The sequence below is a fragment of the Coturnix japonica genome, chromosome 13 (assembly GCF_054131305.1).
Source record: "Coturnix japonica strain WE chromosome 13, WE-NBRP24, whole genome shotgun sequence".
Lineage (NCBI taxonomy): Eukaryota > Metazoa > Chordata > Aves > Galliformes > Phasianidae > Coturnix > Coturnix japonica.
The window spans coordinates 16,068,330-16,088,645 of NC_140675.1; the positions used below are offsets into that span (position 1 = coordinate 16,068,330).

Genomic DNA, 20,316 nt, shown 5'->3' on the forward strand with positions numbered 1-20,316 from the left:
ACGTGCCGGCCGCAGTGACACCAACATGGCCGCCGCCTGAACCGCCCGCCGCGCCGCGCACCGACACCGGGGACCGGCGGCCCGGCCGCCCGCGCGGCGCCTCCGCCAGGTGAGCGGCTGCGGGGCTGCGCGTGCTGCTGCGGGGCTGCGCGGGAGCGGGAGCGGCGGGGGGTGGAGGGGGTGCGGCCTGTACTGCGGGCTCTGCGCGCACCGTGGGGCGGTGGGAGCGGGCGCGGGGCGCTGACAGGAGCCGCCGGGCCGGGCCCTGAGGGGATGGACGCGGCTCCGGCCCCGCGGCTCCTCTCGGCTCCTCTCAGTGTCGGGCCGGGACTGCGGGCTGCGCTGCCCCTGTGCACGGCTGTGCTCCGTGTGCCCACACGCCATTCGGGGCTGAACCTGAGAGGAAAAACGTTCGGTTCCCCCGTGGCAGTTTTATACTTTCCTGGTCAGAGCATTTTTTCTCATGTTTGGTTCGGAATTGATGGTGGGAGGGTGGTTATGGCAGCCCAGCCTTGGTCACTCTGAGGAGATCTGTATCTCCTGTGCTCAGAGGCTCAATGACTCACACTAATAACTTGCACTGGTGCTGAGATGCACAGGAAAGTCCTTCTGTAAAGGGAGCAATCTTGGCAAGAGGAAACGTGAAACAAATGCTCTGGTGGCCATGATTGAAACCTCCTTGAGCTTCACTCCACTCTGTTATTCCTGTGGGGTTCCTTCCTGTATCTACGTGCAAACTGCAGATACAGAATTAATTGTGTCTGCGTGTCTTCAGTGGAAGCTTCGCTCTGATCAGAGGATTCTGCACACGAATGTTGTACGTTGTTCTGGGACACGCTGCTTTCTGGTTCAGGTCTGTTCTGGTCCTCCAGTGAAAGCACCTGCAGTCATTCCTTACCAATAAGTGGTAAAGAAAAGTTGTAATTGTGATCTGATGTTTTCTGTAAGTAATGAGCTGGATTCCCAAGGAGGAACCAGGTCCTTCAGGTTGGGTTTCTCTTTCTCATCTTGGCCCAGGAGATCTGAATTTCTGTTTGGAAAAGTGATATAATATTGTCAGGAGGGAAGGAGCAGCTGAGCACACACAACCCACGGGCTGTCAGGCAGGAGCAGGTTCCCCATCCCCACACAGGGCCAGACAGAGCTGCTCAGACCTGCAGCTCCCACCTCCAGGGCTGCCATGTGCTCCCGGTGCTGGCTCTGTTCTGAATGAAGGCTCCATTTTGTGCTGAGCTGTCTGTGTGCTGCGCTGTGCTGAGCACCTGGGATGTGCAGCACTGAGCTGGAGCTGACACATCTCACTGCTTGTGGCCATGGATGTGCTTCTGGGAGCTGCAAAGTGCCCAGTGCTCATTGAGCTTCAGAGACACAACTCTTGGATAACTGTGGATGTTAGTGCGATGATCTGAGAAAACCATGTGTGTGTTGAAATATATTGGGATGGGTAAGTGGTGAATTGTGTACTTGAAAATAATCAGCACAGTTGGGGATGTAGCGTGGATGCTTCTGTCTCTCACAGACCTCTGTCACTGGCTGCCCCTTCTTCTTTCTAGGAAGCCCAGCAAAGAGGCGAGTGTGTGTCAGTGGTGAGAGTAAGATCTATTGGAGCAGGAGAGAGGGCTGGTGAGCAGCACAGCACCATCCTTAGTGACGGTGACAAGTGCTGTGGCTATTTCAGAGCTTGGGCATGTTGGCTGCAAAACCAGCTGCTGCCAGGGTGCAGTAGTCACACAGGATATAAAGGGTATTGCTGCACACAAGTACTGAAGGCCTGTCCTTCCCTCTGCACAGCTCTGGTTTAGTGCTCTCTCTTATGCTTGCTTTCATCAACATTTCAGGAGCTTAATTACTTTCAAGACTCTTGTTTGTGTTTGGAGTTGGTGGCAGTTGGTAGAGGTGGTGAGGTGTGAGGGGCCGCGTTGTGCCAACATGAACACTCCTTCACAACACACACAGCAGCTCAGCACTGAAAAGAAAGTGGTGTGTGCTTGAACAAACAGTCTAGGCTCTGTGTGGTACGTGGCACAGATGTAGTGACTCATATGACATATCTGTTTTCTTTCAGATTGTGCCAAGGAATAAGCCAAGGAAAAGCTTTTTGTATCCTAGCATGGCAAATGAAGAAGATGATCCAATTATACAAGAGGTAAACGTGCTTTGTGGCTGCAGTGGTTCTGCATGTGGCTTTTTTTGTGTTATTCAACTTATGTTCTTTTGCTCTAATTACAATTTTGATGAATTCATATCTGTTATAAATGAGGCTGAAACAGTTTTATGCCTTCTGCTAAAAACAAGCAGTTGTAGTGCAATTGTGGGCTTCCTTAAGGATCTTTTCCACCCCAAACAGTACCCAGTGTTTCATTCACTTTGTGTATGAACTCATGCACCAGAGATATGAGCGAGGACAAGCTTGTAATAAGTGGGGTTTGACAGAAGTGTCTCGAAAGGTACCTAAAATGGAAACGTCTGTGTGTGATCATCATGACACATCTGTGGATTTTAGGTGTTGGTGGCAAAGTGCTTGTATTAAAAAGAGATTTGGCACGTGGGTGTGTTTTGTCTAGCTCAGAAAGTTATCATGGCAAAACACCAGCAAGGAAGTTAACTTTCAGTCATGCTGCTGAAGAGAACATCCTCTTCTTTCTCAGATTGTGATGATAGATTCACTTCAGCCACACAGACAAACAAATTTCTTGTTTCATTTCAGAGACAAAAATATGCAGCGCTGTCTCCTGCCTCATCATAGTTGTGTTGTTTTTTTTTCTCTAAGAATCCAGCTGCTACATTACAAGTCAGAATCAGCAGAAATGAGACTTTTATCAAGTCATGAGTGAGATTTATATACAGTTAATAATTAGGAGCAATACTTCACAGTATTTGAGCTCTAGGGACTGTACTTATGCCTGAGGCTCCATCCATCATAGCTGTTATCTGATGCAGGTTGTTTGTGTTGCCTTTCAGATTGATGTGTTCCTGGCCAGAAGTCTGCTGGAGAAGTTGTATCTGTTTCAGGTATTTCAGTTAGCTTTTATTTAGTGAAAATTTGTTTAAAATAAATTAATGGAAAGAGCAATAGCTTTATTTACCTCTTACAGGAAACAGGCAAAGCTGTATGGTCTCAGTTGAAACATTTAGTATTAAATTGTTTGTAAGAGAAGAGTGATTGTTTATGACATTGGCTTAAGATTAAATCATTGCCTATAACCACCCTGAGGGAATTATTTTAGGAGATGGAGTATATTTAGTCGTGGAGTTAACAGGTTTTCATGGCTTTACATCCTTTTGCTGTTGGATTAATGTGTTGTACCATTTTCTTGTCTTATAGCACATAGTGATGTGTTGGAGGCAGGAAATGGAAAAGGGTGAAGTGACAGCAGCAGAGGGTGGAGGGGAAAGCTTTCTAGACCATACTTGGAGATCTGATGACTCACAAGATTACAAAAGTCATTCATTGAGATCTTGTAACCATTGGGAAAGTGCCTTTACATGTAAAGGGTCAGGCAGGGTTTAATAAATTTCTGTGAAATTTTTTTGCCTTTAAATTAAGAATTTCTATGAAATTGGTGTGTTTTGCAGTACCCAATTCGTCCAGCTTCCATGACATATGATGATGTTACACATTTATCAGCGAAGATAAAGCCAAAGCAGCAAAAGGTTGGTCATCGTTTGAGTCCAGTCTGTGAAAGTTGTGTTATACTGTCTGGAATGTGCTTCAGGTCATTACACTGGGCTGCTAAGCTGTTGTAAGTGTGCAGCTTGTGGGACCAGATCTCTGTGCTTGGGGAACAGGGAGTCTGTCATTGTAAGACTGCAGGAGAGCTTAAAAGAAGAATGGTTTATTAAGAGAGGAATGAATGTCACAATGGAAAAAAAATATATAAAAACAGAATCATACAGGAAACTCTGGCTACTATTATTCAGTCTGTACAAGATTGATTTTAAAGACTTTCACAATATTTAGAATTTTGTTGAGGTTTGAAGGCATGCTTTGTCTTTTAGAGTCATTGTGTGTCTTGATTCTTCTCTTGCCTGGCTGTGAACCATCAGCTGTCCTGTTTGAGAATCAGTGGGGTGGTGAAAGTATAACCAAAACCAGAATGATTTCTCTTGACTACAGAAGAATTCCAAACCTGTAGCTGTGATTTTAAAATGACTTATGTTAAAAAAAAATGAAAAAGAACACACACGGGTGTGTGATAGCAGGATTCTTTTCTGGGAAATAGTTGAGGAGAGTGCTTATGTGAATTTTGGAGTCACAGCGTATGCTGTGTTAAGGATTTTTCTAATTAGAATTAGCAGACGTATAAATCTACCATCATAACCAGGCACTGGTCGCTACTTCAGTTTACAAGTAACGTGAAGGGGAATAAAAGTGAGGTGGTGGCTGTAATTTGTAAGTTTAATTGATAATACATCTGGAGTTCTGCCATCATAATTATTTGCCTTTTCTTTCACATTTTTTAGGTTGAACTGGAAATGGCCATTGATACTTTGAATCCAAACTACTGTCGCAGCAAAGGAGAACAGATTGCTCTCAATGTAGATGGCACTTGTACAGATGAAACGAGTACCTATTCCTCGTAGGTGTCCTGTTAGCTTTCCTTTGTTTCTGCGGTGTGCAGATATGTGTATGTCCATTAGGCCCATGTCCATCCACACGTCTCTTAATACCTCCAGGAGTGAGGGCTCCACCTTTGTGCCTCTCTATGAAAAAGTTCTTCCCAGTATCCAATCTAAACCTCCCCAGCACAACTTGAGGCTGTTTCATTGTGTCCTGTCGCTTGTCACCTGAGAAAAGGGACCAACACCTTCCTCACTGCCACTTCCTTTCAGGCAGTTATAGAGAACGATGAGGTCTCTCCTGAGCCTTCCTTTCTCCAGACTAAACAACTCCAGTTCCCTCAGTCATTCCTCCTAATCTTGTTTTGTAGTCCCCAGCTTTATTGCTCTTTGCTGCACATGCTCAGTCAAGTCAATATCCTTCCTGTAATGAGGGCCCAAAACTGAATGCAGTGCTCAAGGTGTGGCCTTACCAGCGCTGCATGCAAAGGATCAATCACTTTCCAGTCCTGCTGGTCACAATATTTCTGTTGCAGACTATGGTGCCATTGGCCTTCTTGGCCACATGGGTACACTGCTGGCTCACATTAGCTGGCTGCTGACCAGCACAGCATGCTCAGGTCCTTCTCCTTTCCAGCCACTCTGCCCCAAGGCTGTACTGCTGGATGTGGTTATTAATGACCCAGCACTTACCCTTAGTTCATGTCATGTAACTGGGCTTGGCCCATCAATCTTATCTAGGTCCCTCTGCAGGGCCTTCCTGACCTGAAGCAGATCAACAGTCTTGCCTTAGTGAGAGTGCGCTCAGTGCCCTCATGCAGATTGTCGATTAAAACGTTACACAAAACTAGCCTCAGTATTTAAAGTATTTGCTGATGGACCATTTTGAGAATTTGTGATTTCAGGCCTTTTAACATCTGTGTGCCACGTTGCCTGTAGCATATAATCTTACAGCATTCATCTGTTTGCAGGAAGCTGATGGACAAACAAACTTTCTGCTCTTCGCAAGCTGCAAGTAATGTTTCCCGCTATGCAGCTGCTGTTTATAGAAAAGGTGACTTTGTTTTGTTACCCCTCACATCAGTGAAATATGTGAATTTCTGGGTTAAATAAGAGCTGTTTGTTCTGTGTTTTTAATAGCATAGGCTCATATTTAATTGATGCTTTTCTAAATAAAATGAAAGCTTTCCTTATGAGCATCCCTGGAGTCCTTGAGGAGCTCCAGCAGAGTTTTAAATAATATAGCAGGACACTGTAGGTGCCTCCTCCGGGATCTTAGCAGTCCGTGATGGCCTGAAACATACATTTGCAGTAAAAAATTATTTATCTCACTTACATTGTATTATTATCTCTGTCTAGGCATGGCTGTTTTATTTGCCTGTTCAGCACATCCTGCCCTTCTCTTGTTTCCTACTGTCACCGCAGAGTTTTGATGTGAGGATCATTGTAGATTGCCTACAGTGATGTCTCTTTCACTAGTAGTCTCCTGACAGATCAGATCTGAGCCAAAACGGGGCTCTCTGTAAGATCTGGCTCCAACATTAAAAAAGAAGGTAGCGGGAGTAGGTCTTGATTTTTTTTCATACTCCTTTGAAATTTTGTGAACTGGATGAATCACTTAATCCCTTTTTACTGTGTTAAATATTTGTGCTCTCTGCAAGCGGTGCTGTTGCAGAGGTAGCAAAGTGATGAAAGTACTGTCTCTGTGCACTAGAAAACAATACCTTTAACCAATATCCATTCTCATTTTCAGGTGAACTTCATCTGACTCCACTGCACGGAATTCTTCAGCTGAGGCCAAGTTTCACCTACTTGGATAAAGCTGATGCAAAACACCGCGAAAGAGAAGCTGCTAATGAAGGTAAATGCTACGTGAGTTGTGTTTCCTTTTGAGAGGTAGGATGCAAATTCTCTCTATAATTTTATTCAAAGGTGTTTAATATAGCAATGAACTGATTATAGAACCATTTCACAGCCAGTTTTTTTCCCTGATCGTGTTTTCAGTGTAGTTGCATCAAGATTTTTGTGGAAAGGTGTGGGGGACTGGCAAAGAGAATGGAGACAGCGGGTAGTGTCAAAGGGCAGCAGTAGGAAGTGCCACCACAGCCACTGAAAAGCATCGGTGCCAAATTCATGGGAGCAGTTTCTCCTATTACATGAGCGGTGTGGTACTGTCATATGCGGCATAGTTTAGCAAGTGATAGTTCCTATTTCTGCCTTCTTCCAGAGCAGACCTCCAGTTACAGATTGGCTCTGGTTGTTTTATTGCAGTGATGGTTTTATCCTGTTGTTCTTTTTTTGGCAGGTGGTGATTCATCCCAGGATGAAGCTGAAGATGACATTAAGCAAATTACTGTATGTTCACATTTACTTTATGTTATAGTTCAGGCAACATTTCATGAGAAAGCATGACAATTCACTCCCAAATAATTGGACGGGAAACTTTGTCTGGTTCTGGTGACCTTGGGCTTGGGAGGGGAAGCAAGGAAGGATTTGGCAGTTGTTGCACAGCTAGCACTGATAACAAGGATTGATTACTTTGAGCTAGGACCCCTAGCTTCTGTCCTCATCGTGCCAAATAGGTAATGGAGGTATTTTGTTTCAGGTGTTTTGGAGCTGTATTTAATGATGTCCAAATCTTCTAGGTACGGTTTTCCCGCCCTGAGACTGAGCAAGCTCGTCAAAGACGTGTTCAATCCTATGAATTCTTGCAGAAGAGACAAGCAGAAGAGCACTGGGTTCATCTCCATTATTATGGCTTGAAGGTAAGCGTGGGGCCCGGTGGCTCAGCCAGATTAAATCTGGGTATGTGGGAATCAGGGAATCATCAGAAGATAGTGAAGAAAAGTTGATCTGTAGGTTTGAAATGACCCCACAGTGCTGTGTGCCTCTGCCACCAGGTAGTGCCTTGGGGTCTCCACACTGGAAAAGCTTTAAAATTGAGAATTGGGCAAATCTAAGGTGGGGAGAGTTTAAGTCCAATAATCAGTCAGGTCTTAGTTTTGTAAAACAATCAGGGGAAGCTGGTCAGTTCAGTGTTTGACACAGTGTGCATGTCAGGAGATTTTTGCAGTCACATCAGCTGGAGTGTTTCCACATCATATCTGCATCATTCAAGAAGGCTGGTAGTTGAGCATCAGTGAGATGAAATGTTTGAGTAGCACGGTAAGGACAGAGCAGTCACAGTTCAGAATAAAGAGTCTGTCTGAAATTGTGTGTTCAGTGATTTGTGCTTTTCTCCATATCTACAGGATAGTCGTTCAGAACACGAGCGCCAGTATTTATTCAGCCAAGGTCATGGCCTTGCTGAGAATACAGAACTAATAAAATCTCCCAGGTAAAGGTTTGATGGTTTTCTTGGCACTGTTTTTAGAGTAATAAGCGAGTATATATTTTCTAAAATCTTATCTTTGATACTGATACCCATGGTAGAAGTTGAATTGTTTGAAAAATTGAGGCAAGCTTCAACTTCAGTTGCTTTCTGTGTTTCCTTGTGCTCTGAGGTTAAAACCAGTTGCTTCCAGTTGAGTTTGTAGTCTTGTATGTGTTATCACAGCCCAACATTATTGAGACTGCAGATATCGTTAAGGGAGAAGTAAAACAAAAGCTCCTTCTGATTAAAATAAATGAAAATTCTAAAGCCAACGACTACTGTTGTTAGAAACTCTTAGAAAACTTTATTTTGGTGATTTTTAAGAGACACCTGATGCCACTTGAAACATGTTTGGTTTTGGTTCTTGCTGTCTGCAGCTATGTATAGGAATCTTCTGTGGTGTAGCCAGTAATAATGCTTTGCTGTAAATTGATAGAACCATTGCCCAAGCAATAGGAAGGTGGCAGACTGCCTGTCTCCTTAATGGTGTAGGTGTGTTTCTGTAACATTTAACATCTCAGTGGAGCAGTGCCAGGTGTGATGAGAAGTTTTCTGGGGTTGATTCTTTCCTTGCAGATGCTGGCAGTCGTGTTGGCAGTGTTGACCTTTTGCTTATTGCAGGTGTCTCTGCAGGACTTCATGTGGCCCCACTTACTGCTGTGTCAAAGCATTGTATTCAATGCTTTCATTCTTGCAGTTCCTGTTTTTGAACACAGGAGAGTACAGAAGAGTGAGGATTCTGACTCTCATCTATTTCATGCTTTTTCTTTGAATGGATAAATGTCAGTAGCTTTTACTAGCACTGAATTTGTGGAGAAAAATGAGAAAGGAAAGGGGGGGGGCTCTCTTTACGGGCTGATGTTTGTTTTGTAGATTCTAATAAGTAGGATTGCTTTAAGCAAAAAAATAACTGTACTTAAACTTGGGAAATCTCAAGACAAACATTGTAAGGATGTGTTTTCTTTTTTTGTAGTGAATATTTAATGATGCTGATGCCTCCAAGTGTAGAGGAAGAGAAGTAAGTGTGCAGAATGTTCAGCTCTGATATTGTCTGGATGCTTTCTCATGAGCTGTGACTCACAAAGCTGTTGTTTATTTGCAGTAGCAAGCCAGTGGCTCCAAGCAACGTACTTTCTATGGCCCAGCTGAGAACTTTACCCCTTGCTGATCAGATTAAGATCCTGATGAAGAATGGTTTGTAATGCATTTGCACTTTACTTGTGACTTCTAATTGTCTCAGATAAAAAAACCTTTTCTAATAGTACCAGTTCTGTCCCTCTTCCAGACAGTGTCTGTGAAGCAGTCAGAAGCTGAGCATTTGCTTGAGAAGGCTGAGTGCTCTTTGGGAAAGAGAAGAGCAGTAGGTGGAACTGACAGCTGTTCTGTATGTTTGCAGTGCTCTCACTCTTACAGTATTTTCTGATCTGATGATAACTTCAAGAATGAATTTATTTCTGCAGTTATCTCCTGGAACGTGAAGTCTGAGTGTGACTTAAAAGTGGAAAGTTAATGCAACAGGCTGCACTTTGGCATTTTCTTCCCTTGAAAGTTTTCATTAATGTGCTTCTTGAGTGTTACAGAAGATTTATTCTATCTCTACAGTTACTGTCTAGTGAGAGCAAATCCTGAGAACCTCAGGAGCTTCCTGTCAAGGAACAGGTGTCTCTCTTTCCAAATATTGCCAAAGGAGTAGACTTTTTTATTTCAATCCATGCATTTATTTAGGGCCATTTAAGCTAATTAACTTTGTTGCAACATGAATGTGTGTTTTTTGAACAATTACTGACCATGGGTACTAAAATTTAGGTTTTGACTTTCTTTTTTCCCCCCAGATATAGCTGTGACATGGAATTTCAGCATAAACATCAATCACCATATCCTAGAATTGAAACTCCGTTTGTATTTTGCATACTGATAAAGCCCTTCATCTGATGTTTCTTTTGCCTTTCAGTGAAGGTGATGCCATTTGCAAATCTGATGAGTTTGCTGGGCTCTGGGACTGACTCTACAGCAGTTCTCCGCTGCATACAGCAGGTGGCGATGCTGGTCCAGGGAAACTGGGTGGTGAAGAGGTATGGCTTGTCTTTGTTGCTGAGATGTGGTTTTTTGCTGTAAGGAGAGAATTAGAACAATGGATTTTATGAAGTCGTCTTCACTGTGTATCTGTGTTCTCAATTCACAATGCTGGGAGATACTCATTCAACATTCTGTGCCTTGTTCTGCAGTAGGATAATGAAAATTCAAACAGATGATGGCAGATGCTAGCACAGCCGTACTCAGCCCAGCTAGAATTGTGGTGGAGCTGTGATATAATCTGTATTTGCATTTGAGCTGTCAGATATTTGTTGTCTATACTCGTATTCTTTTGCGTGGGTACATGCCTGAATCCTTTCAGAGTTCCTTTCAAATATAAATACATGCGATGAAACCATCCCTACCGATAGTATTTCTTATCTAAATTCAGTCAGAGAAAGGTCTTTGTGCAGTTGCTTTGCCGTTCATCAGTGGGTGCTGCTCTTGTCAGCTGAAAGCATTAACTGCCTTCTAGAGGTTAGCTTTACCTGTTGTAAAATGGCACTACATACATGTACAATGGTACAGAGAATAGCACATGAAATGGATGCTGTCTCATTTTCCTGTTTATTAGAACAAGGCATCTCATTGGGAGTTCAGTCTGAAGAGCAGTGTGATTTTTTTATTTTTTTTCACCTGGGTGGAGCAAAGAATTACAGTGTGTGGAGGAATTTTCTGCACTGAGATGTGTGGCACCAGTTACCAGCTCGTCTGTTAGCGGGATGCTTCTGCTGTTGTGATACAGGCCTGTGCTAGCTGTGTAGACCGCTTCAGTCCCTCTAGTCATTCCAAAAGGCAGCTGGGTGCAAATTTTAAGTGTTTTAGCACTCAGGGTGTTTTTATGTTATATGTGTTTCTTTGCTGTTTGTCTGAGGAGTCTGTGTGCATCTGTAGATACAGCCTGTTTGGGATGGTTGTGCACAGAGCAGTGCCTGCACACATTAGAGCTTTAAGTACATGAGGCTGAGTAGGATCAGGATCTTGAGCCTGGTTGGCCTCAAGGCTTTGGATTCTGTGGAAATGAATGTCATCTAGTTGGTCTTGCAAGCAGACCAGGACAGCAGGGTGGTGTTAGTCCTGGGTATGATTGGTTTGAGCATGAAAGCTCATAGCATTGTTCTCTTTAATCTTTGATTGCTGAGAAGGAATTAAAAAGAAGCACGGCACCAAAAACTCATTTCTATAGATCAGCATCTGGGCTAAGTGCTACCTTCAAGGCTTACGTTAGTCTCAGCATTTCTTAGGATTGCGTTGGTCTTGTTTACACTCATGCAAGGGAGGAAAGGCTTTGCAAGAACAAAGCAGAGCATGTACCTGTGTTGCACACATCTACCAGTCACAAGGCTGGGCTTTGCTGGTGTAAGCACTTCTTGCATTTGTGTAATTGAAACAGAGTAATTACACTAATATTAGTTCCTTTAATGAAAGCGGTGCTTTGGATAAAGGTGTAATTTAACTGCAGAAGAGGGAGAGCGTTTGTTATGTTAATTTTCAGCCGTGCTGTATTTTGGGGAACCAAGTAGCTAATCTGTCTTCCTTTTTAATTAACAGCGATGTGCTCTACCCAAAAGACTCTTCCAGTCCGCATAGTGGAGTCCCTGCAGAAGTGCTTTGTAGAGGGAGAGACTTTGTTGTAAGTACAAAAGAGTTTGTTGTTTCTAAAGGAAATTATTGTTGAAGTCTGCCTGAGAGCCACGGCATTGCCAAACTTGGTTTGACATCCACTACTACTGCAATAAGATGTTTGCTCCAGAGAAATTATTTGTGCTGTAACCCTGATGGTGCTTTTAAAAATCTGGCATGGGAGTGTTTGTGTGGACTGACATTGTGGCTGTCTGGTAAGTTCAGATTGCTGGTCATTAACAGTAGGTGGTATTCATCTCTTTGTAATAGAACTTGTAGAGCTGCTATCACATAGCCTGCACAATGTGGGGCTGACAGCGAAGCCAGGGCTGGATAACGAAGTGCTTGTTTGTCCAGATACATTTCTGTGGGCTTAGAACTGCGAGGTCTCAGGAGGGCAGTGTGGCTAAGCCTTGTGCTCCCGGAGCATGCACTGTTGATCTTTAAAAAGGATTTTATTCCCCTGAGCTGCTAATCAGTGAAAGGACTTTGTTCCTAAGTACCTTCTGTGAGTGGTAGCTGCATATGGAAGTCTTGTACATACAGGTCTTGTATGTATGCACGTAACCACAGTAAGGAGGAACAACTTTGTTTTGTGTTTATTTTTCCTAACCGTAGAAAGAATTAAGTTCCTGGGTGCTTCCTAAGCTCATATCTAGTTTATGGCTTCCACCCCATTAAAAAGAAATTAACGAGTGCATTGCTTTCATGTTTTTCAGTTAGATCTAATTGTTCCCCTTGTTTGCAAAGTCTGTTTACAAGATTTAGTTCCGAGTAGGAGCATACTGTGCAAGAGACCTTAAGGATATGGCAGCTCTAGCGTAAGATAAAACTGATGGTGATTGAAGCTGACATCTTACTTTGTCTTGATGTCTGCCCAAGTCACTGCTGTATGGAGATCTGCAATCAGGTGTGACCGGCTGACATTAGTCTTTAAGACACAGCAGATTGTGTGACACCTTGTGTGTGAAGTTCTGGGAACCAGAAATAATTATGCTTGGTTAAGTAAGTGCTAATGCTTAGCAACTAAAATGTAAAGATAAAGCGTTTAGTAATGGAAGGTATTTTACCCTTATTGTAAATACTGTAAAAGACCAATGGTGGCTTTAATGTGCAGTTGTTCTATGCTGTGCTTTGAAGGAGGTAAGTAATTCTTGTTTTTTCTCAAAGCTGCTGTTTTTTCCCAAATTCTTACATAATAATTTCAGAGTTCTAGTTGAGAATAAAGTGCCTAATAAGAAATGACTGCCTCAGAGTTGTGTGCAAGGAGGGGTGACAGATCTGTTTCCTTTAAAACAGAAATGCCTTGTGCTGTGAGTGTGGTGATCTTGTGAGTTTGTAGGGAGAAAGGAGCTGAGTCAGAGAGAGGGATGTATGGATGATTATGAGGCACAAGAAGAAATTGGCAACAACCAGATTTTTAAATTATTTGCAACACTATTAATAAACACATATTAAGGGAGATTGTAATTGATTTAAATGGAGATGGGAAGAAATCAAAGATCATTTTCAGACAGTGGTAGTTCTACCCAAGTCCTCATGTGGCCATTAGCCTACTCTCAGCAGCTGCCTTGCAGTATGTTGGGCCTTGGGAGCTGCTCAGCAAAGCACCTGGATTTTCCATTAACCACAGATAAATACATGAGTGAATGGCCATCATCGCATGACTGTAAGTGACTGTGGTGATGTGCATTGAAAAAGGCAGCAGACACTTTCTAGGAGGCTGTGAGCTGCAGAAATGGAGTAGTCAGCAGCTTCTACTGGCATTGCACCCAAAGAAGTGAAAGAAGAGTTTCTTTAGATTGGTGAAAAAGTATGCTAAAGCTGAGCGTGAGATTTGACTGCTGCAGCTTCAGCATCACCACAGTAGAAAGGTTTTTTTGGAAGCTAAATGAGGTTTAAGAGATTCTTCAGAGCTTTTGTAGTCAGAGGCTTACCAAGGGAAACCTTGGACTCTCAAAGCTTCTGATACTGTGCGTGGCTGTTTGAGCAAGGAATAGGCCACAAAGTGCTTTCCTTTGTGTGAACATCACTTGCTTCCGCATTCTTGAAAGGAGTTGAGTTTCCATTTTTCTGGTAACATCATTGAAAAGTGTTGTTTCTGTGACTTCAGTAAGGCAACTCCTGAATAGTTAACAACGTTTTCTCTTTTGTTTCCTTCCTAGATGTGGAAGTTCACACAGGACCGCTGGGTTGTACGAAAGGAAGTAGCGGCAGTTACAAAAGTGAGTGACTTCTTCCTTACACAGAGGTTGGTGCTAACTGTGGGCACTGTCTGCAGGTCGGTAACAGGTGCTGCTGCAAGCCTTTTCTTTCAGGTTCACAGTGTCTGCATTACTGCTGACTTGCAGTGTTGCTAACCAAGGCATATCTTCACTTTGGAACAGGTATAGACACTCTTTACAGAATTATTTCAAGCAGCTCCCACAGTTACAGTTTCTCAGGACATGACTGTCCTTGCAGCTGAGCCACTGGAATGCATCTTTGTCACCTCTTCTGTTTTGGTGGAAAGCTGAACATCCTTTGAATTAAGCTTGCAAGGCACCAAAGCAGATGAGAACTCGTGCAGTCCACACTGATGCTCCGCTTTTGCAGAGTGCGTTACAGAAGTACAGCACTTCCAATGGCATTTGTCAAAGCTGCCAGTATTGAATAAAAGCTTTATAACAACTGTCAGAAGAAGGGAAAAAAATAATTTGTTTAAAACAAAATAAAATGATAGAACACAAATAAGTTGATGTATGGATTGGCTACTTTTGGAATTTAAAGTCCGGTGCTGTTTAAAAGCTGTGCATGTGTAGGTGCAGCATGTCTGATTCGGAGCTCTAAACTAAGATGAAAGTTGTAGGACATGCTTCTCTGCACAATAGTCTTTTCATCTCAGTAAACTCCCTTTTCTTTACAAAACATGTCATGAGCTATTTGACTCTCAGCTGATTAATCACTGCTCTCTGAAGTGCTCTGCCTTTAACATTGTGTGAAAGCGCTGGTGTTGCAAAGGATAAATATCTCTGACTGACTTAGGCATGTGTTTGTGGGAGTGCCCCATGTACACCAAATCAGTCCTGCTCATCCTGCCACGTGGAACTGTGCTCGTTGTTTCATGGCTGTAAGTGCCCTATGTGAATTGACATCCATATCGTTCTTCCTTTTTCTTTTAGCTTTGCCCTGAAGATGTGAAAGACTTCCTTGAGCACATGTCTGTGGCAAGAATAAACAAAGGTTGGGAGTTCATGCTCCCTTATGATGAAGACTTCGTTAAGAAGCATCCAGATATAGTTCAGAGGCAACGTATGCTGTGGATGGGCATTCAGGCCAAGTAAATGACTTGCTTTATTTTGGGGAGTCAGATAAAAATGAGGAATGATCTAGGGTGAAGTTTCTGTGGATACTGATGGATATATATTTGATCCATATTACCTTTAAGGCTTACTCCTCTTAGGGGGTGTGGTTGGATGGGGGATTGTGTTGATGCATCTTTCAAGTCGCTCTTTTTCTTTGGCTTCCAGAGGACAGCTCTCACAGTATCACAGTATCACAGTCTCATGCGGGTTGGAAGGGACCTTAGAGATCATCGAGTCCAACCCCCGGGATTCGAGCCTCCTGTGTAGCAGAGCAGCACTTCTACCACTTGCGCTACAGGGGGATTCGAACCCCGGCCTCCGGTGCTGCAAAGCAGCATTCCTACCACTGCACCACCGGGGCACACAACTTTCTAGAAATTAAATGTTTTGGCTAAAAAGTTAAAGCTGGTGTGGCTGCAGGCAACCGTAACAACAGAAACAATACTGGTATGATTTCCTTTGTATTTCAGATTAGAAAAAGTCTATAATCTTGTAAAGGAACACTTGACACCAAAGAAACAAGAGGCACAATCAGGTAATGGAATTATTTGGATCTCCTTGAAGCTCAGTGTTTCTGGGTGATATTTTGTTGTTTCTCTCTGTTTTTGAGTGTGTTGGGGATTGATCTTGTGTCTGGTGTTACCCCATATTTGTAATTTCTTCCACTTTATATGATACAGTGTGGTCTTCACTTGCATCAGTGATACTGGTGGTGACACAGGCTTACTGTAGCTGAGCATGGGAGGACTCCTTGGCACTGGGGACTCTATTTGATAGTGTAAAATGAGCTGGGTATATTAACCACTTCCTCATTTAAGACAGCTTCTGTGGCATAGTGGTGTAAGCAGCTCCTGCCTTGAGTACATGGCCAGAGCATGAGTGATTCTTACCTCTTGGTTCTCGGGCTGACATGCATGAGGTTGAGTCATTCTATTTTCAGTTCCAAATAAAACAGGATGGGATTTTTTTATTTCCCCTGATTTGCTGTGGGATCTGTGATGTGGTTGAGGGCTAAACAGTTAATGAGGAATGTATTTGCCGGGGTCTGCAAGGGGGTGTAAAGTTGTCTCTTTGCCATCCCTCTCCACCACGGATGTCAGGGAGAATATTAAGTAGCTGTTCTATAATCCTAAAAGGTTGTGAAAACCTGAGATTCCAGAGAGTTTTAACTGGGCATTTGGCTCACTGCCAGACACTGGAGCCAGTGAGCAGTATAAGCAGAACTGACAAATGCATATAAATCCACTTCAATACCTTGTGTTTGATCTGCTTGGAAGGATTAGGTGTTGGGTTATTCAGAGAGAGCTAGTGGGCCTAATAGTAGAGGAGGCATCTGCATCAGTGTTATCAACGTGCTTATCTTCTTTTTTTTTCTTTCCTTTTTTTTTTTTTTCTTTTTCTTTTTTAATTTTAAGTTATAGTAGTGGGGAGGGAAGTAAAATCTGATCAGTAAACCAGGCTTATGCCTTAGGTTCCACAAGAAATGTTGTTTCCTGGCTTTATTTCAGTGAGTCATTCAAGCAGCATTCTGCAAAACTGGAGTCTTGTTTATGGTGGGATTTTATGCTCCATTTCATTTGTTATCAGGCAATCCATTGCTGGTTTCCGGGGAGCAAAGAGTCAACATGGCAAAAGCAAAAGTCAAGCAGAACTATGGGCAGCTGGACAAGGAGTTCCAGAAGCAAAAGGCAGAACTGAAATCAAATGATGCTTCATCTAAGATAGATGTTTCCAATATCCGCATTAAAGAGGAGCCTGTGAGTGACGAGGAGCCCATGGACACCTCTGTGTATGAGGGCCTGAACAACGGAATCATCAATGGCCTCCACACAGAGGAAGACTCCACGGACACCTTAAATGGCCACTTGCCTGGAGGCTGCAGCGATCGGGTAGCCCAAGAACTGAAGGAATTTGTGTCCTCAACATTTAAGAAACAATTTGTGCTCACCTTGAGTGAGCTTAAACGGTTGTTTAACCTTCATTTAGCCAGTCTGCCTCCAGGACATATATTGTTCAGTGGCATTTCAGACAAAATGTTACAGGACATGGTGTTGGACGTTGGCTGCAAACAGATTTTGGTGCCTGTAAGTATTTTTTTTTTCTTTTTGGCACTATGGGGAGGAGGTGGGGGGGACACAGCTCCCTACAGGAATGCTGCTGGGATAAAACACACCCAGCAGAGCTCTCTGGGAAGCAGCAAACTATATCTGCAGAGTTCTGTTTGTCGCTCCTTTTCCTCCTGGGCTGTTCAGAGGCGCTTTTGTTTGTCTTCATGGAAATTACGTGTGTGACTGCGTGAGTCGGAGCCAGCAGGTTGCTGAGGAAAGAAAAGGGAATTTGGCATCGTGGAAAATAGCCCAAAAGGAAAATAATTTCACAAGACATCTGGTAGTGCTGATTGGTTTCCAACAGGAACTTGGGAGTCAAGTGCTGTTAGTGAGAGAGACAAGGAGACGTGTGAGCTGCTTGGGAGAGCAGAGAGCAGGCAGGCTGGGTAGAGCCTGGAGCACAGGAGGTGTAGTGACCCTCACACCTTGTTTGGGCTTCAAGGAAGCAGAAGGAACACATCCAGTGGTGTGCAGAGCATGTCCTGTGGCACCTGGAACCAAGTGACAGATGTGAGGTGCCACACAGGAGGCCACTGGTTTTGGAGCTTTCTGCTTTCTCCCCTGAGAGATTCCAGGTCCCTGGGCAATGCTTGCCTGCAGCTGCTGTTTAGTGCTAGAGACTCTCGTTGTACATGGTATAGGAAATGCACTTGTCGTGCTGGTGGTAAACAGCTGAAGTCATCGCTGCTGTAGTGAGTCTGGGATTTGTTTGCTGGAGACTGCTGTACATTTGAGTTCTGCTGGTCTAGAACTTAATGCAGAATTTGACATCTGCAGCAGCCTGCATAAGCCTGTACTGCTGTCAGAAATGTAAGTCAGCCCCCAGGCCTCTGCCTCGTGCTGTGGGCTGGCTGTGCCTTTTGCATGAGTTTATACACTTTGCTCTCTCTGCTTGTTTCTCCTGGACAATTTTGCTTGAACCTGGTGGGGCTGCCTGAGCTCCTTGGGAGTCCAGGGGATGTTTTGCCTGGGATTTCGTGGTTACTCATTAGTTATTTGTAATTGAAACTGCTTTGGTGGTAAAAATCAATGATCTAAGGTAATTAAAGTGATGTTCTGTGGTGGGTGAAGACACTTTTGGCTTTCACGTTGCCCTGTTACAGAAAATGTGTTGCTGAAAACAACAGTGGAAACCTTACTGGTGGGGTGTAGGATTTAGTTATAAAGCTGAACAGCTGCATCTGGGGTACCAGATAAATGGTGCTTGTGGGGCCTCAGAAGGCACTCCAGCTGCAAACAGGGGCTGCCTGCACGGTGCTGTGCTTTGCTTGTGCTTTGTAGCAGTGGCAGCAGTGAGAGGGTGCCTTGCAGTTTGCAGAGTGAGGTGAACTCAGGGAGGCTCTGTGTGCTCTCCCAAATAACACCGTGTCAGTTCAGAAGCAGTTCCCTCTCTGAGAGCCAGCAGTGCAGCTTCAAGCTGTGCTCAGCATCTGACTGAGGCAGCAGGTAGTGCTCAGGTCTGCCCCAAGCAGGTCTGCTCCTGCAGCCCTGCATTGCCTGTACTGCAGCTTGTCAGGAGGGAGGCTGATGCCAAGGTGTTATCTGTGCTGAATGAAAGCACAGGAGAGTGTTCCTCTGTGTGCACCGTGTCCTTATGAGAAGAGGAGCATGTTGGGTGTCGCCAGCCCAGCAAACCTGAATCCTGGCTCTAAAGCAGATGCACAGCCCTGCTATTTACCAGCAGTTTGCACTAAGGTGGAGGCAGAGCTGCTGATCCCAGCAGGCAGCTCCTGCTGGACACAGCGCTTCCCTTTGCCAGGAGATCAGAGGCAGCCCCTGAAAGGAAGGGCTGAGCTCTCCCTTTGCACTGCAGTCCTTCAGTGTGTGTGGAAAGCTGGGAAGAAAGGTGGGGAGTGTACTGCAGAGAGGAGCTGCAGCAGTCAGACAGGCCTGTTGGCTTTGTGTGGAGGACTGATTGAGGTTGGCAGGGCGGTGGTTAGCATGGAATGAATGGTCGGTGACAGACAGGAAAGCACACATCAGGGGGGGGAAGTATCCAGCATTACTTGTTAGTCATTGCTCCAGGGGAAATCATTAAGGCAAATGGACATGATTGTATTTTTGTAGGAATTCGGAACAGTTATATCCCTTCCTGCATGCAGAGACACAAGGCCTCTGTCTCAGAAAATAGAAGTGGTGTTCCTCTAGCATGGATCCCGGTAGGGACAAAAACCACTTCAGTTTGGGAGCCTGAAATGCACTGATGTGTGGTTTGCTCTCCGTCAGCGTTCAGTCTCCAGGGGTCCCGTGGGCTGCCCCAGAGATCTCACACACAGCAGAAGCACAGTGCTGGTTGGCTGTGCTGCCTTGGGTTTAGTGGAGCAAATTGCAAATATCTAAAACTTGCCACTGGAGACTTCAGAACCTCCAGAAAACCCTGCAGTGCACTTCGTGTTTAATTGAATTCTGCTTTGGGAAGCCTGGAGACACAAGATGCTGGCAGGAACAATCCCTACGTCGTGCCATGAGATACTGTCTGCAGTCCACACCCTGAGATTATCGCTTGGTGGTTGTCCTCCCTTCCTCCAAGTTCCCATACAATGTCACAGGATCCCCTCGTACAGCTCTGACGTGGCCATCACTCCAGTGTGACCAGAAGCATTGCTGAAATGCTGTTGGGAATGCCATGTGTGCATCAGGCTGCCGGAGCACTGGCCACATTCCCCCAGGCAATATTTACCCCTCACCTGGGGTCTGGCTGCTTCAGCATCACCCAGAGGAACAGGTTGGGTGGGCTTTGTGCTTCTATTGCAGGCACAGGCTCTGCCACAGCACAGTCACCTCCTGGAGCCTGGGGTGGGAGAGAAGCACTTCTCATTAAGTGGCCACAACATTTTGATTCAGTAATAGGTGTCAGGGGATACTGTATGATAGAATCATTAAGTAGAACTCATTAAATAGATAGTTATTTTTAACAGCCTCTTGTTCTCAGTTTCCTCCACAGACTGCTGCTTCACCAGATGAGCTAAAGGTTTATGCACTTTGGGAAGCCGGTGACATTTATGATCAGGTAAAGACAGAAATAAGTGATGGTCCCAAATACATTGTTACTGAGGGTTTGGCATTGCTTCACTTTGCATTTCTGGAAGCAGTACAGCAGTTTTTTCACCATTCCCTAAGGAAGACTCAGAGGTTTCAGTGCCAGCCAGCTTCAGGCTGAGAGAAAGCTCGGGGTGGTTGTCACCATATCAGGAACAAGTTGTTGGGAACAGAAACTAAGACACTGGTAACTAAC

The 20,316-nt window shown here is 44.3% G+C and overlaps 1 protein-coding gene across 4 annotated transcripts in view; it reads left to right on the plus strand.

The window, feature by feature from the left end:
• The window catches only part of POLR3E (RNA polymerase III subunit E), a 24,088-nt gene continuing 3,772 nt past the window's right edge, over positions 1-20,316 (plus strand). Inside the window, exons 1-19 of one of the 4 annotated variants that reach the window (XR_014933880.1) lie at positions 1-109; positions 2,066-2,146; positions 2,962-3,012; positions 3,577-3,654; positions 4,465-4,580; positions 5,532-5,614; positions 6,314-6,421; positions 6,866-6,915; positions 7,206-7,325; positions 7,812-7,897; positions 8,907-8,951; positions 9,036-9,127; positions 9,885-10,005; positions 11,558-11,639; positions 13,795-14,016; positions 14,791-14,948; positions 15,444-15,508; positions 16,561-17,057; positions 20,014-20,091. Coding sequence is in view for 2 of the 4 variants with exons in the window: in XM_015877114.2 (XP_015732600.1) it covers positions 2,111-2,146; positions 2,962-3,012; positions 3,577-3,654; positions 4,465-4,580; positions 5,532-5,614; positions 6,314-6,421; positions 6,866-6,915; positions 7,206-7,325; positions 7,812-7,897; positions 8,907-8,951; positions 9,036-9,127; positions 9,885-10,005; positions 11,558-11,639; positions 13,795-13,854; positions 14,791-14,948; positions 15,444-15,508; positions 16,561-17,057; positions 20,014-20,091 (1,926 nt within the window). In the remaining 2 variants the exon portion in view is untranslated. Of the gene's footprint in view, positions 110-2,065; positions 2,147-2,961; positions 3,013-3,576; positions 3,655-4,464; positions 4,581-5,531; positions 5,615-6,313; positions 6,422-6,865; positions 6,916-7,205; positions 7,326-7,811; positions 7,898-8,906; positions 8,952-9,035; positions 9,128-9,884; positions 10,006-11,557; positions 11,640-13,794; positions 14,017-14,790; positions 14,949-15,443; positions 15,509-16,560; positions 17,058-19,999; positions 20,092-20,316 lie in introns of all 4 variants that reach the window. The other 3 variants (XR_001558403.2, XM_015877114.2, XM_085514178.1) reach the window with 3 other exon arrangements.